Source organism: Balaenoptera ricei, chromosome 3 (genome assembly GCF_028023285.1).
Source record: "Balaenoptera ricei isolate mBalRic1 chromosome 3, mBalRic1.hap2, whole genome shotgun sequence".
Taxonomy (NCBI): Eukaryota; Metazoa; Chordata; class Mammalia; order Artiodactyla; family Balaenopteridae; genus Balaenoptera; species Balaenoptera ricei.
Genome location: NC_082641.1, coordinates 95,548,671 through 95,566,097, shown reverse-complemented (window position 1 = coordinate 95,566,097; position 17,427 = coordinate 95,548,671). Strand labels below are relative to the sequence as shown.

General features: G+C 35.8%; 1 protein-coding gene across 3 annotated transcripts in view; it reads right to left on the bottom strand.

The window, feature by feature from the left end:
- The window catches only part of AP3S1 (adaptor related protein complex 3 subunit sigma 1), a 68,711-nt gene that overhangs the window by 35,225 nt on the left and 16,059 nt on the right, over positions 1 to 17,427 (bottom strand). For 2 of the 3 annotated variants that reach the window (XM_059916913.1, XM_059916912.1), the window contains exons 2-3: positions 8,930 to 9,021; positions 5,691 to 5,802 (exon numbers count right to left, since the gene is read on the bottom strand). The exons of the other annotated variant lie outside the window; for it this stretch is intronic. In XM_059916913.1, the coding sequence (XP_059772896.1) occupies positions 5,691 to 5,802; positions 8,930 to 9,021 (204 nt within the window). The remainder of the gene's footprint in view (positions 1 to 5,690; positions 5,803 to 8,929; positions 9,022 to 17,427) is intronic. 3 annotated transcript variants of the gene reach the window in all.

Sequence of the window (17,427 nt, the reverse complement as noted above, 5' to 3'; positions counted from 1 at the left end):
CGTGAGCCACAACTCCTGAGCCTGCGCGTCTGGAGGCTGTGCTCCACAACAAGAGAGGCCGGGATAGTGAGAGGCCCGCGCACCGCAATGAAGAGTGGCCCCCACTTGCCACAACTAGAGGAAGCCCTCACACAGAAATGAAGACCCAACACAGCCAAAAATAAATAAATAAATAAATAAAGGAGTTCCTTTAAAAAAAAAAAAAAAAAAGAACAATGATGTGGAGTGGGAGGGGTGAGGCCTCTATTGGCAAATTATTCTATGTTTAGTAGTATCTACATCCGCGCAGCTTCCTATGAGATAGTGGGAAGATCAGGGGATCTTTCTTAAGTATTCTTGGCTTACAAGTTTCCTCAATTAAACCTATTCTTATCATGTAATTCTATCACAATGCAGAATTCCTTCAAAGCCATCAAAGAACATATAGGATAAAAAGATTCACAAATTCTTGTAAAAATGAAAAAGAAAAAGAAAAGGACTTCTTTACCCAATTCAGTTTGGAATATATAATGAAATACATATATAATGAAATATATATATAATATATAATGAAATTATATGCCTTCCTTATAAAATATATGCTTTAACGATAATGTTAGCTAAAAACCACTGACTACTTCAGGTCAGTCATTTAGTGACAGGCTTCACATACACTATCTTTTTTTAATGCTTTCACATGTTCTATGAGTTGGTATTATTATTATTATTATTATTACCTCCACTTTGCAGATGAGCAAAATCAGGGTCAAAGAGGTTAAATAACTTGCCCAAAGTTATATAGCCAGTACAGAGAAGGGCCTGAATGGTTTTAACCACTACTACTTTGCTTTAATTCACTGATATTTCTAACAACTCATGAGGTCTATAGGCAGCATACTGAAACAGGCATACTTTACAGGTGAAAAATGCAAGGTCTATTAACATTAAATGACTTGCTCAGTATCATACTAAATTAACACTAATAGCAATAAGTAAAATAACTTCACAAAACTCAGTCTAACACTCAGTACTGTAGTACTGACAAATGCTATATACATAACAGCTCTAATTTATATACATATTCTAACACCATGGTCAAAACTTACCTTTCTAAACCTAAAGATAAGTTTAGTTGTTAGTCCTCAATTTTTTCCTAACTATAACTGAACAAGGCTGATGATGATATAATTGCTACATGTGATACAGAAAACTGTTACAAAATTTGGAATTATCTAGTGAACTTTTATGCCTCCATATCAGCGTGGCAACTAAATTAATTGAGGACAATATGACTGCTTATAAATAACTCAAACAACCAACATTAATATTTAATTAACTTCTATTCTCACTCTGTAAATATTTTAACACTTCCAATGACAACATGCTATAACAGAAAGGACTTCAAAAAAGGCTAGCCATCAACTCTGAAACTAGCTTATATTGTAATCAATATCACATTAAAATAGTACACACCAGAAACAAAAAAAGATCACCTTTTTTTCCCCAACTAACAAAGAATTAAAAGAAAACAAAACAGAAGCTGATTATTCAACTTGGTGATATACTAGTATAATTCCCACATGGAATTTACTAAGAATTCCTTCTCTCAGATTTTATATAAGGTAAAAAGTCAAATCTGGGACAATACGTACATACCTTAGAAACACAAAACCTTTGCATAAAAATATAAGCTTCTAATGATCATTTGAATTATATCATTTTTAATGTTCAAAAAACCAAAATGATAAAATTCAAAAATTCAAAAAAATTTTTTAAAAAGTTTTAATTCTGGATGATAGGAATATAGGTATTTATTGTTTTATCCTTTGTGTTTTTCTGTATTTTAAACAGTTCTAGAAATGTAAATAAAAGTAAAACACAAACATTCAAAAAAAACCAAGTGAAACTATGTTTAGTCATCACATGTTGATGTTTACTAAGTTTTCCTGACCCATTCCCTAAAGAAAATACAAAACCAAGAGGCTTTGGTCTAAACTCTCTTGATTTATAATTTTCCACTTTTATTATATTTCTCAAAACTAGAGGATGGACAAAGCAAGAAAATCAGTTCTAAATAAACTCTGAATAGCTGTTTCATGCAACAGAAGCAGAAACAATAAGCTACTCCCTTCCATCTTTGTTCACTCAACCAATGTTTTTAAAGTGCCTGACTTACGCATGCTCAGCACTCCCTCTTAAGTATTTAATGATCTGTAATAACCACAGGGGAAAGACAGCAACTACAGAACTTCCAACATGTTCAAGGTAGTGACAGAATTCATCCCTGTAAGGTAAATTACAGAAAGTTTCTTTTTTTGTGACATGATAGATCAACATGTAATAACTCAATAGGATCTTCTTATAAAAACAGCTCAAGCCTACGTTAGAAATGGGACAATAAGACAATCCTCCTGAAATTCTTTTTTCTGTATCTTATTTAGTATCAAGACAAATTACCAACATTTCAAATAATAATGGCTAAAAACTTTTTCCAAAACACAAGACATAGTTTCCATTTTCCACAAATACATGATAGAATTTACTTCAGGTATGATGTAGGATATTTGGTTTTTGACAACTCCCCACATAATTCCCTTTTAAGATATAACAACCATGCTATCATAACCATTAAGACCAGCAACAGCATCAAAATAATAATCGATGAGGGAAGAACAATCTAGGTAGAAAGATCAGCAAGTACAAAGGCTCTGAGGTAAAAGCATGCTGGTATATCTGAGGAACAAGGAGGACAGTGCCGATGGAGCAAAGGGGAAAAGAGTAGAAAATGAAGTAAGATAAGTAGTAGGGTTTGGCGAGGGGAGTCAGATCATGTGAGGCCTCATGGGTCATTTATAAGGAATTTGGCTTTTACTCTTAGTGAGAAGGGAAGCCACTGAAGAACTCAAAATGGAAAAGTGTAAAATGTAACATATTTGAATAGTATCACTCTGGCTGTTTTACTGAGAAAAGACAAAAAGGAAAGGACAGTGGAAGCAGAAAGACCAGTCAGAAAACTACTGACATAGTCCAGGCAAGAGCTGATGGTGGCGTGGACCCATGTGGAGGCAGTGCAGAGAGCAGTAAGTGGATTCTGCATAATCAACAGGATTTGCCAAAGAAGAAGACATAAGGGAGATCAAGAAACTAAAATGAAGCAACTAAAGTAGTAGGATGCAAACCAGGTATCCTAGAAGCCAAGTGAAGAAGATATTTCATGAAGAAGAGAGTAATAAACAATCTTAATCAAATAAAGGAGGACTGATGAGAACCTTTGGATTCAGCAACAGTAGAGCTGAAAAACCTGATTAGAATGTGTACAAGAAAGAATGGCAGAAGAAAAATTTGAGACATTGCGTACAGAAAATGTTTTTAAAGTGTTTTGCTATAAAGAGAGGGAAAGAAATGAGGCAGTGGCTGGAGAAGGAAGTAGGGACAGAATTTTTTTTTTTAAAGATGGAAGAACATATTAACATATTATAGACTAGCGGGAATGATCTAGAAGAGAGGAAAAAATGATACTGAAGAGGGAAAAAAGCTAGAGCAATGAGGAAGAAGTAAACTAGTACATAAGTGGGTGAGTTGGCCTTAGCTAGGAGCAAAGTTCATTCATCTCTTATAGAAGAGAGTACAAGGACACAGATAACAGAGTCTGTAGAAGTTCCCTTCTGATTGCTTCTGATTGCCTACTAAACTTGGAAGCTACACGTTAGAAGTGCTACAGGTTTGAGAGGGGAGGAGAATGTATCAGCAGTTATCTAGGAGTGTGGGAGAGTGAAATGACCAGGGAAATGTAATGTGATTACTGGGTAGCATTAAGGAATCACTGAGGTCACAGATCACGAATTTAAAGTGAGGCCAGCATGTATGGTTATCTTTTTTTTCTCTAAGTATGTTCAGATGTGTGGATTCAGGCAAAGAGCTGAGTATATACAAGCCTATGATTATCATGACTGACCACGGAGTTTAAGCTGGGCAAGGAGAGTAAGACATCAGGAGGATCAGGGACAGTGAGAAGATAGATTTAAAAGAAGACAGAAGGTTCCAAAGACACACTGAAAAGATATAAGGAACACAGAAAGAGAATACAGGATTCTGGATATAAACATGTCTATTATTCTAAAGCTGCCATTTATCTATTAATAAACATTGAACAGTTCAAAAATGTATAACTATACCTAGAAAACTGTCAATAAAAATTTTTATCCTCAAAAAAAACCAACAAAAAAAGGGACTGAAGGTCCCAATGGGCTCAAAGAACTGTTGGAGTAACAGTAATTGTGATAAGAAAAGATAAGAGATGGTAGCAGAGAGTGGAAACTGTGAAATTAAGATGATGGAGGGACTTAAGTCTGGATAAAGACATGGTCTAGAAATGAATAGTGAAGTGGGGTAACGGGCAAAATTCATTGGAGAAGAGGAATTCCAGTTTGAAGATACCAGTGTACTGAATGAACTATCCACATGAATGTTGAAATAACCAAGAATTATAACACAAGTAGTACTGGAGTGAATGTCAGTGAACTAAGAACTAAAATCTGTTAGGAGACAATTCTCTATGGGTGTTCCATTCCTGCACATCATGTGAACAGAGGTACTGACTGCCTTTATTGTGGATTATCTTTTCAAGCAAGCTTGTATAGCCAACAGCCCTGGAAAATAGATAGTGTTTCCCTCTAAAGCAAAGGGTAGGTTTAACTATACTTTGCTTGGAAGATATTCTCTTCCTCCAGGACATGGGCAGATATGCTTAGTGTCCATTATAAAAGATTCCAGTTCACTAAGCTTGGGCTTCCTCTCCTATAACTCAATCCACTGTGTGTGCAGGTCTTACCTGCACCTTATCAAGTCACACTTTAGCAACTGGGACTTGAGTAACCAGTGTAAGCAAATGCTGTCACTTTGACTACTGCTTTGGCTGTCAGAAATAAAGTCCTTTGTTTCTGGCCCCGAAATCTCCCATCTTCTGTCAGCATACATGAAACTGTGGTAGTTAACTTGTTAGCTTGCAGGTAGAGTAAAATCTCAGACCACTGAAAAGTTTTTGACAAAATCTCCAATGAATAGGGAGTGGGAATGAGAGATTACTGCAACCGGATTGGTAGAAGTAGGTATAGTTTGAGAACATGAGATAAAGTCTGGAGATGTTTTAGAAGAGAAAAATGTCTGGAAAATGTAATGAGAAGCAAAGAGAACACCCTCCAGACTCAGTGGTATGAAGAAAGCAAAAGAGAAAACTGCTACTACTTGAGAAGGTGGCAGGTAGTGTCATCAGGGAAGCCAGATTTAACCTACAGCAAAAAGGTGAAGATAATATTAACAGAAGAGGTTGAAAATAAGGAGAAATTTGCTGATGACTGACCTTGAGTTCCGGGGCCATTATGAAAGATTTTCAGGAGATAGAAAGGGGTGGGTTTGGGGGTTAGACCTGGATACATATAGTAAAAGACCCACGAGCGTTGGGGTTCTTGTGGTGACTTACATGAACAGGAAAAAAGGGCATGAGGAAATTAGTTGCAGTTAGTCTTAATTAGATTAAATGACTCTGTGCTTCTACATCCCTCATCCCTCTTTTATCCACCCAACATCTACTATGGAACACTTATTTCTTACCAAACAAAACATCATTTTAGAAAATTTAGAACACAGAAGTTTTAAAAAATTGAAATGCCAAAATTGTTGTTTAAGACAGTAAGAGGCAAGTGTTAACTTACTTGAATTAGATCTAAAATGCCAAGTTCACTTTCTGAAGAATCCACACAGAAGACAAAATATAATGTTGCATAATGTCTATAAATCAGTTTGTTGTCAGATCCTCCAATTAATCTAAATGACAAAACAAAACAATTGGAATGTTATAGCTACAAAATGAAAAACATTTTCATTAGTTCAAGAAAACTGACAATTTGTTTAAAACCTTCTATAAAATGAAAGGTAACATTTAATGACATAGCATTCAAGTGAACTAGATGGTTGTTTTCTTCAGAGAAGTCAAGTAAAAGATGCCTATGCTTAATATTAGTTCATTCATTCATTCAATTATTTACTGAGTACTTACTATGTGCCAGGTACTGAAAGTGGGTAAGGAGCAATAAACAAACAAAGAAAATATTATCAGAGTGGAAGGTACTACTTAGAGAATCAAAAGAGGAAGATGCCACATTGATGGATTTGCTACTTCCTATTGGGTGTTAAAAGAGTTGATGTTTAGGCTGAGATCTAATGATAAGGAACCTGCCATGAAAAAATTTAGAGAAGAGCATTTCAGGCAAAGGTAAACTAATAAAAAGGCAATTTCATCAAGAAGGAAGTATCTGTGTTCAAGAAAGAAAAAGAAGGCCTGCGATCAACGAAAGATTAGTAAGTGATTAGGTCAGAGAAGTAGGCAGAAATGAGATCATAGGGCATTTTTAAGTGCTTACTAGATTTAACTCCATAGGTCACAGTAAGTTACACAGCTTAACACTGATTATCAACTAGGAAAAAAAAATGACATTTCTTCTTAAGTGTTGGACAGATTTACCATCAAGATCTTCTCCAAAAACACATTTTGTTTTGGAATATAAGTGCAAGAAAACTGAGCTATGAGATACTCAATCCTTTTGCCAAATATTTTTATTTATGTTGACTGGAATTTCAGCATTTTAAAAATAATAATTCAGGGATCATTACAAACACCTCTTATTTTTCTAAATATAGTTTAACTGTTCCATAGCTAAGTTTACAACAATTCATTCACCTTCTCAAAAGACCCTTTAACACTAACGAAACATAAAAAAATCAAGGCTAAGTGTAATCAGAGCTAACTGAACATTCAAACAAGACAAAGGAAAATAACACCTATTTCTTTTATTTTTTTTTTTGGCCGCGCTGGGCAGCATGCGGGATCTTAGTTCCCAATCAGGGATCAAACCCATGCCCTCTGCAGTGGAAGCGTGGAGTCTTAACCACTGGACCGCCAGGGAAGTCCCTATTTGTCACTCAATAAAAGTAATACTAAATTCACAAGTTTTGTAGAAACAGCTTCTCTAAGTATACATCATTATTTTTTATTACTTTATATCCTCTAATACCAAAAGTGAAAATGATCTTTGACAATAATTAAAAACTCCTACTATCGAGAAAAGGTATGCAATTTAAAAATATGTACAAGCACTTTAAAGATTCTCTGAGTTGTATTTATAGACTATCATTGCAACTGTTCCTTGAAAGGGACAAAAAGCACCAACAGCAGACTTTACTTCATCCTGAATCTGCAATTTAGTGATTATCTTAAATTTTTGTTTGGATCTGCTTTAAAAGAAGAACAAACTTTTGAAAACTGTAAGTTTCAAAATGGCAATTAAAGTTATTAAAAGAAAACAAAATATTAATATAAGTACACTTTTTGTTATAATTTCATCTTTATACTATAGTACAATACTGATTCAAATTCTTATATAGAATGCAATACACGATATAAAAGCTACGGAATTTTAGAAATCCTTAGTCCAAATATCTTATTAAACATAAGAGGAGAAAACTGAGGTGCAAAGAATTTAAGTGACCTAACCAAGAAACCAGCTTGTTAGTAACAAAACTAGGACTAAACCAGATGTGCAGCCTTGTCTCTGATGCAATATTTGCTTTCTACTTTTTGTAAGGTTGGAAAAGAATAATTACAAACTCAAGTCATACTTCCTAGTTCAAACAGTGCCCTGGTTAGACCAATCAATTTCTTGCACTGTGCTGGGTGATTAATTTCCTATGAGATTAGAAGATTAAGGAGCTGAGATAAAGGGAAACGATGGTAATGGCAAACACAACTCAACTACAGTTTAAGAGAGATAAGTAAAGTACAATTAAAATACAAAAACAGAAAGCAAGTACATCTCTCAACTATTAAATTGGAGGCCTCGAGTTAACAGCAAAATTTACAAATCATAGGTGTGTATTTGCAAATTTAAGAGCAGCATGACATAACCTTTTAAGAAATGCAAGTAAACTTTCTACATGATAAAAAGTAATTTATAGTCAGGTAAGAATGAATTCTCTATTATGAAAACTATTTTTCATAATATGCATCACACATCTTAAAAATACAGAAAAGTGTAGGTTGCTCAGACTAATCTCTGATTATTCATAATGAGGTTCAGCTAACGTTTAGTTTTTGAATTGTCACTGAGGAAATATCTCGTTAAGAAATTAAACATATAAACACGGGAAGGAACATTTATGAAACTATTTGAGAACAAATTATTTTCATGAAACCCATTAAATTAAAACTATTTACAATAGTTGGCAAACTAATCATAAGCAATTTTTATTTATTCATTTTAAAAATAGAAAAGTCTTAGCTGAATTCAAATCTGTCTATCTAGACACACACATATATTTGAAAAGCAGATGTCAGAATTGATCATAATATAAAATAAAGGGTGCTATCTAAATTCATGAAAACAGGTCCATTCACCCTAAGGAGTACTCTGTAGCCATTAAAAAGAATGAGATTGCTTTAGATGGGTTTATATGCAGAGTTTTTCAAAATATAAGTGCAAACAAGCAACACAAAAACCAGGATACATGTGTGATCCCGTAAGTAAAAAGTTTTAAGGTTATACTTTTATATGTTAGTGCAAAATTAATTTTCTAGAAGGATACACAAGAAACTGGGAAGAAGGACTAAAGCTGGAGGAGGAAGACTTGGTCTACATTTTATACTTCCGTGTAATGTTTGAATTTTTGCCATATGAATATACTACCTTTATATAAAATGCCTTTATAAATTTTTAAAAGAAAAAGATTAAATATCTTCAAAAAATTATTTAAGTTAGATTTATAGTTAACATAAATGGCAATTAATTCCCCCAATCCAATTAATCAAATTAGGAAATTTTAAGAAAAAACGATTAAACAGTATATATTTCACTCATATAGTCAAAGATTAAAAATGTCCATGAAATGCTTTACTTACAATCCTCCTTCTAGGAAATTACAAACATTTTCATCTCTCTTAGATACCAAATGGAATGTCTCCCTGATGATTTGCTGTTGTGTATCTTCACTCTGAGAAAGAATAATTCATATATGTTAGGATCTAATTTCTAGGTTTAACAGCATTATAAGAATTTGAAAAATAAAAGGTAGTAGTATCTGTCTGGGAAATTCATCTAAGAGTGTAGTCCTTGGAGAACTAACCTATCATACCTTAAAAGAAACAAAACCCAACATTTTTTAATTGAAAACAAAACAAAAAATCAGCACTTTATAGTTTACCACTTCAATAAAACTTATTTCTCAGCTTCAAAAACCAACGAGAAAAATATCAGACACATGAATTATTGACACTAGTAAAAGGGACACTAGATATTAACTAGTCAAAGCCCATTGTTTTACAAATGAGTAAACTGAAATAAAGAGATGAAGTTATAAACAATTCACATACCTAATCTATATTTTAATGGAAGAAAGTACAGAAGTTTGGAGCTTCCAATTAAGTAAGTTTAACTAAATGCAAATTGAAGTAAGAGTCTATCCATCTTACTCATTTTTATATAAGCGCTGCCTAAAACCAAGAATTGATTCACTAGTATTTATTAAATTCACCAAGCAATTCATATCCCAGTAAAGAAGAGTCAGCTTTTCAAACACTGCAATAGAAAACTGGGCAAAATCATGAACAAGAATTTCACAGGAAAGAAAATATGATGGTCCATAAACAAATAAAAAGATGCTAAACCTCATTAGTAATGAAATGAAACACAAGTTAAAGTAACAATGAGATAACTCCACATGTACCATATTAGCAAAAATGTAAAATTATGACACTATCAAATGTTGACAAAGATGTGGAGTCAAAGAAACTCATCCTACCAGTGGGAAGGTAAGTGGTATTACCACTTGGGCAAAAAGTTTTACAATCCAGCACTCCACTCCTAGGTACAATGATAACCCATATGAAACCATTATTTTTGAAGGTCAAAAACAATAGAAAATTGGGAAGTACATATACATAATAAATTCTTAACCTGTATACCAAGAAGCACATAGAAGAATGTTCATAAAAGCACCATAACAACAACAAAAAGCTGAAAACAACCCAAATGCCCACCAACCACATATAAATTACGGCACTCTTTTTTTTTTTAAATTAATTAATTTATTTATTTTTGGCTGCATTGGGTCTTCGTTGCTGCGCGTGGGCTTTCCCTAGTTGCGGCAAGCGTTGCGGTGCACAGGCTTCTCATTGCGGTGGCTTCTCTTGTTGTGGAGCATGGGCTCTAGGCATGCGGCCTTCCATAGTTGTGGCTCGTGGGCTCTAGAGCGCAGGCTCAGTACTTGTGGTGCACGGGCTTAGTTGCTCCACGATATGTGGGATCTTCCCGGACCAGGGCTCGAACCCATGTCCCCTGCATTGGCAGGCGGATTCTTAACCACTGCGCCACCAGGAAAGTCCCTGTGGTATGCTTATAAAATAGAATCCTATAAGCAATAAAAATTAAATTGGTATATTATACCCATCAATATGAATGATTCTCAAAAGTTTAATGTGGAGAAAAAGAGTTACCATAGCTCAAGTTGCCATTAAAAAAATACCACAGACTGATGGTTTAACTAACAGAAATTTATTTTCTCACAATTCTGGAGGCTAAAGGTTCAAGACTGAGGTGCCAGCATAGTTGGGTTCTGGTGAGTGATCTCTTCTTGGCTGGAAGACAACCACCTTCTCATTGTGTCCTTACATGTCCTTATGGGGAAAAACAGCAAGAACAGGTTCTCTGGTATCTCTTCTGGTAAGGGCACTAATCACATCATGAGGGCCCCACCCTCATAATCTCATCTAAACCTAATTATCTCCCAAAGTTCCAATCCCAAACACCATCAAATTGAGGGTTAGGGCTTCAACATGTGGATTTGGGGGGTACACAATTCAGTCTACAGCAGGGGAAAAAAGTAAGTACCAGAATGATACGTAATCATTCCATTAGTATAAAATTCAGAAACAGGCAAAACTAAATATTACGTATTGACAGAAATTTGGGGGTGATAAAAATAAAACTGTAAAAAAAATCATGGAAATGATTAACAAATTTCAAAGGATTAGTTTCAAAGGAAGAAACAAAACAGTCAGTCACAGATGAAAAGATTTTCCACATAGAAAATCTAACATAATTTACACAGAAGTGTTGTAATTAGTAAAAGGTTTTAATAAGAACACAAAGAAAGACATTATAGAAAATTCTACTGCCATTCTAACCTTCTGCAAGTATGAGTTGTAAAATATAATTTTAAAAAGATACCATCAAAAACCATGCAGTGCCTAGGAATAAAGGAAACAACAACAACAAAATAATGCAAGAGAAAATGTAACACTTTACTGAAAAAATTAAAGAATTCCTAAGTAAATAAAAAAATGTACAATGCTTATAGATTGAATGATTCAATATTATAAAGATGCTCAATCTCCCCAAAATGCTCCAAAGACTTAAGGCAATTCTAATCAAAATCCCAACAAGGGTGTAGGGGGAGAACTTGAAAACCGGATTATGACTCCAAATATGACTCCTCTCATGACTTACATATGAAATCAGAGAACTAGAATAACAAGACACTCTCAAGTGGAATATAAGAGGACCTGCTGACCAGATTAAGAATTATTGTAAAGCCACAGTAATTAAGGCAACATATTGGTGCAGAAATAGGGAAACTGACTGATGGAACCAGAAACACACCCACATATAAATATAGTCATTTAATTTAAAACAGAATACTCACTGCAGATTAGCAAGGATGGAAGGGCATTTCCATAAATGGTGCCAGGATAAAAATTTTTCTTTTTGTTCTAATACAATGAACTTCTAGCTCTCACATACTCAAAAATCAATCTCAGGTTGATTAAAAATAAATGTCAACGGTGAAGCTACAAAAATTTAAAAATATAATACAGAAGAATATCTTTATAACATTGTAATAGTGCTGGACTTTCAAATAAGACACAAATAATGATGACCATAAAGGAAAAGGTTGGCAAATTTGATCACATCAAAAGTAAGCACTTTTTTTAAAAACTTTATTTATTTATTTTATTTTTGGCTGCATTGAGTCTTTGTTGCTGCGTGTGGATTTTTCTCTAGTTGCGGCGAGTGTGGGCTACTCTTTGTTGCGGTGCATGGGCTTCTCACTGCGGTGGCTTCTCTTGTTGTGGAGCATGGGCTCTAGGCGTGCGGGCTTCAGTTGCTCCGCTGCATGTGGGATCTTCCCAGACCAGGGCTCAAACCTGTGTCCCCTGCATTGGCAGGAGGATTCTTAACCACTGCGCCACCAGGGAAGCCCAGTAAGCACTTTTAATGCTCAAGTGACACCAGAAAAAAGAATTAAGAGAACTACAAACATGACAAACATATCTGCAATACATAAAAACTGACAAAGGAATAGTTGCTAGCATACATAAAGAACACTTAAATGCCAGTAAGAAAAAGATAAAAATCCCAATAGAAAAATGACTTGGCAAAATATAAGACCCGGAATACATCAAACTAAAAAGTTTCTGTATAGCAAAGAAAACCATCAACAAAATAAATAGGTAACCTGCTGAATGGAAGAAAATATCTGCAAATCATATACCTGATAAGAGGTTAATATCCAAAATATATAAAGAACTTACACAACTCAGTAGCAAAAATACAGAAGCAATCCAAATTTTAAAATTAGGACAGAAAATCTAAATAGAGATTTTTCCAAGGAAGACATACAGATGGCCAAAAGGTACATGAAAAGATGCTCAACACCACTAATCATCAGGGAAATGCAAATTAAAACCACAATGAAGTATCACTTCACACCTATTAGAATGATTATTATAAAGACGCCAAAAATAATGAGTATTAGCGAGGAGGTGGAGAAAATGGAACCCTTGTGTATGTTGGTGGGAATGTAAATTGGTGCAGCTGCTATGAAAACCAGTATGGAGGTTCCTCAAAAAATTAAAAATAGAACTACCACATGACCCAGCAATTCCACTTCCAAGTTCTTATCCGAAGAAAATGAAAATACTAACTTAAAAAGATAAAAACACTCTCATGTTCATTAGAACATTATACACAATAGCCAATATATGGGAACAACCTAAGTGTCCATCAGTGTCCATGGATGGGTAAAGAAAATAAAATGTGATGTATATAAAGGCAAACCTTGGAGATATTGAAGGTTTCGTTCTAGACCACAATAAAGCAAATATTATAATAAAGGGAGTCACATGACTATTTTGGTTTCCCAGTGAGTATATGTTATCGTTAAGCTATACAGTAGTCTACTAAGTGTGCAACAGCATTATGTCTAAAAAAATGTACATACCTTAATTTAAAAATACTTTATTGCTAAAAAATGCTAACTATCATCTGAGCTTTCCATGAATCATAATCTTTTTCCTGGTGGAGGGTCTTGCCTCAGTGGCTGCTGACTCCTCAGGGTGGTGGCTGCTGAAGGCTGGGGTGACTGTGCCAATTTCTTAGAATATGACAATAGTGAAGTCTGCCTCACTGATCGACTCTTCCTTTCATAAAGAAGGAATCATGCAATGCTGCTTGATAGCATTTTACCCACAGGAGAACTTCTTTCAAAATTGGAGTCAGTCCTCTCAAACCCTGCAAATACTTTATCAACTAAGTTTATGAATTATTCTAAGTCCTTTGTTGTCATAACAACAATCTTTACAGAATCCTCAACAGGAGTAGATTCTATCTCAAGAAATCACTTCTTTGCTCATCCTTAAGAAGCAACTCCTCATCCACTCAAGTTTTTTATCATGAGACTGCAGCAATTCAGTCACATCTTCAGGCTCTGCTTCTAATTCTAGTTCTCTTGTTATTTCCACCACAGCTACAGTTACTTCCTCCACTAAAGTCTTGAATCCCTCCCCTGCAAGTCATCCACGAAGGCTGGAATCAACTTCTTCCAAACTCCTGTGAAACTCCTGTGAATGTGAATGTGAACATCATGAATCATAATGTTCTTAATGGCATCTAGAACGGTGAGTCCTTCCCAGAAGGTTTTCAACTGACTTTGCTCAGATCCATCAGAGGAATCACCATCTATGGCAGCTATAGCCTTACAAAATGTATTTCTTAAAGAAGAGTTGAAAGTCAAAATGACTCCTTGATCTGTGGGCTGCAGAATGGACACTGTATTAGCAAGCATGAAAATAACATGAATCTCACTGTACATTTCCATCACAGCTCTTGGGTAACCAGCTGCATTGTCAATGAGCAGTAATATTTTGAAAGGAATCTTTTTTTTCTGAACTGTAGGTCTTAACAGTGGGCTTAAAATAAATTCAGTAGACCATGTTGTAAATAGATGTGCTGTCATCTGGCTTTGTTGTTCCATTTATAGAACACAAGGAGAGTAGCACAATTTTAGCATAACATTAGCATAATTCTTAAGGGCCCTAGGATTTTGGGAATGGTAAATGAGCACTGGCTTCAACAAAGTCACCAGCTACATTGGCCCCCAACAAAAGAGTCAGCCTATCCTTTGAATCACTGAAGCCAGGCACATCCTAGATGGCATCTTCTTCCAACAGAAGGCTCTTTTGTCTATACTGAAAATCTGTTGTTTAGTACAGTCACCTTCGTTCATTATCTTAGGTAGATCTTCTGGATAACTCAATGTAGTTTCTACATCAGCACTTGCTGCTTCACCTTGCACTTTCATGTTATGGAGATGGCTTCTTTCCTTACACCTCTGCTAGCTTCAAACTCTTCTTCTGCAGCATCCTCACCTCTCTCAGCCTTCATGTAGAGTTGAAGAGTTAGCGCCTTGCTCTGGATTAGGCTTTGGCTTAAGGGAATGTTATGGCTGGTTTGACCTTTTATTCAGACCACTAAACTTTTTTCACATCAGCAATAAGGCTGTTTCACTTTCTTATCATCTGTGTGCTCACTGCAGCAGCACTTTTAATTTCCATCAAGAACTCTTCCTTTGCATTCACAGCTTGGCTAACCGGTGCAAGAGCTAAGCTTTCAGCCTTCCTTAGCTTTCAACATGCCTTCCTCACTAAGCTTAATCATATCTTGCTTTTGATTTAAAGTGAGAGACATGCAACTCCTCCTTTCACTTGAACTTAGAGGCCACTGTCGGATTATTAACTGGTCTAATTTCAATATTGCTGTGTCTCAGGGAACAGGGAGGCCCAAGAAGTGGGAGAGAGATAGGGGATTGGCTGGTGAGTGGAGCAGTCAGAACACACACATTTGGTTCGCTCTCTTATCTGTGTGCGGTTCGTGGCATCCCAAAACAATTACAACAGTAACATCAATGATCACTATCTCAGATCACTATCACAAAGATAATAATAATGAAAAAATTTGAAATATTGCGAGAATTACCAAAATATGACATAGAGGCACAAGTGAGCAAATGCTGTTAGAAAAAATGGCGCCAACAGACTTGGCTTGAGGCAGGGTTGCCACAAATCTTCAATTTGTAAAAACTACAGTATCAGTAAAGTGCAATAAAGCAAAGTGCAATAAAATGAGGTATGCCTGCAAATTTGCATTGTTTTTAAGTCACTGAGTTTGTGGTCATTTGTTAGAGAAGCAGTATAAGTGAATACCAGGTCATACTGAAAACAGAGGGGTTAAGAAAATGTCAACAAGCCAGATGTTGAAATCCCTAGTCCTTTTCTTCAATCAGTTCCCAGAATTCCTACAGTTAGGCCTTCTTCACCCTCTGGACTGAAGCCTGGAACAAACTTCTCCAGGAACTGTACCTAGATCTAAAGTTAATGACATCGGAGGTTCCAACTTTGGCAGAAACTGTTATCTGTTCACCAAACTCTACTTCCCAAGCACACAATTCAAGAATATTTTCCATTCTCCCTTGAATTTAAGGGAGCCATACAACTCAGTTTTGGACAACGTGATGTGGTAGGCAGTTGCAGTGGCATACCAGAGCTGGCACAACTGAAAACCAACAGTGCGTATCTCTTCCCATTTCTGCATTCAGTCACATGATGTCACTATATCATGCTGGTAGCATGAAACTGACCATAATGGAGTACTTACATCATGTAGCCAATACTACAAAATAGAGTTCTTTCCTCCCAGGTGAGCCAGTTGTTAAAAATATACTGTCCATGTACCTACTGGTCATCTGTATGTTTTCTTTAAATGCAAATCAAAACTATAGTGAAGTACCACCTCACACCAGTCAGAATGGCCATCATTAAAAAGTCTACAAATAACAAATGCTGGTGAGGGTGTGGAGAAAAAGGAACCCTCCTATAGTGTTGGTGCCAATGTATTGATAAGCTGGTGCAGCCACTATGGAGAAGAGTATGGAGGTTCCTCAGTAAACTAAAAATAGAATTACCATATGATCCAACAATCCCACTCCTGGGCATATACCCGGACAAAACTATAACTCAAACAGATACATGCACCCGTATGTTTATAGCAGCACTATTCACAATAGCCCAAACATGGAAACAACCTAAATGTCCATGGACAGATGAATGGATAAAGAAGATGTGGTACATATACACAAAGGAAAAATACTCAGCCATAAAAAGAATGAAATAATGCCATTTGCAGCAACATGGATGCAACTAGAGATTATCATACTAAGTGAAGTCAGAAATAGAAAGACAAATGATAAGATATCACCATATGATATCACTTATATGTGGAATCTAAAGTATGGCACAAAGGAACCTATCTACAAATCAGAAACAGTTTCACAGACATAGAGAACAGACCTGTGGTTGCCAAAGGGGAGGTGGGTGGGTGGGGGAGGGAAGTACTGGGAGTTTGGGATTAGCAGATGTAAACTACTATATATAGGATGGATAAGCAAGCTCCTACTGTATAACACAGGGAACTATATTCAATATCCTGTGATAAACCATAATGGAAAAGAATGTTAGAAAAAGAATGTCTACATGTGTTTAACTGTGTCACTTCGCTGTACAGCAAAGACTGGCACAACATTGTAAATCAACTATACTTCAAACAAAACTTCTTTTAATTTTAAAAATATTTTTAAAATTTAAAAAAAAATACACCATCTAGGGGCTTCCCTGATGGCGCAGTGGTTAAGAATCCGCCTGCCAATGCAGGGGACACAGGTTCGAGCCCTGGTCTGGGAAGATCCCACATGCTGCGGAGCAACTAAGCCTGTGTGCCACAACTACTCAACCTGCGCTCTAGAGCCTGTGAGCCACAACTACTGAGCCCACATGCCACAACTACTGAAGCCCGCATGCCTAGCCTGTGCTCTGCAACAAGAGAAGCCACTGCAATAAGAAGCCTGCGCACCGCAACAAAGAGTAGCCCCCGCTCGCCCCAACTAGAGAAAGCCCGCATGCAGCAACGAAGACCCAATGCAGCCAAAAATAAATAAATAAAATAAATTAAAGAAAACAATACACCATCTAAGCCTCACTCATAAAAATTCCTGCACAATCTTCCATGT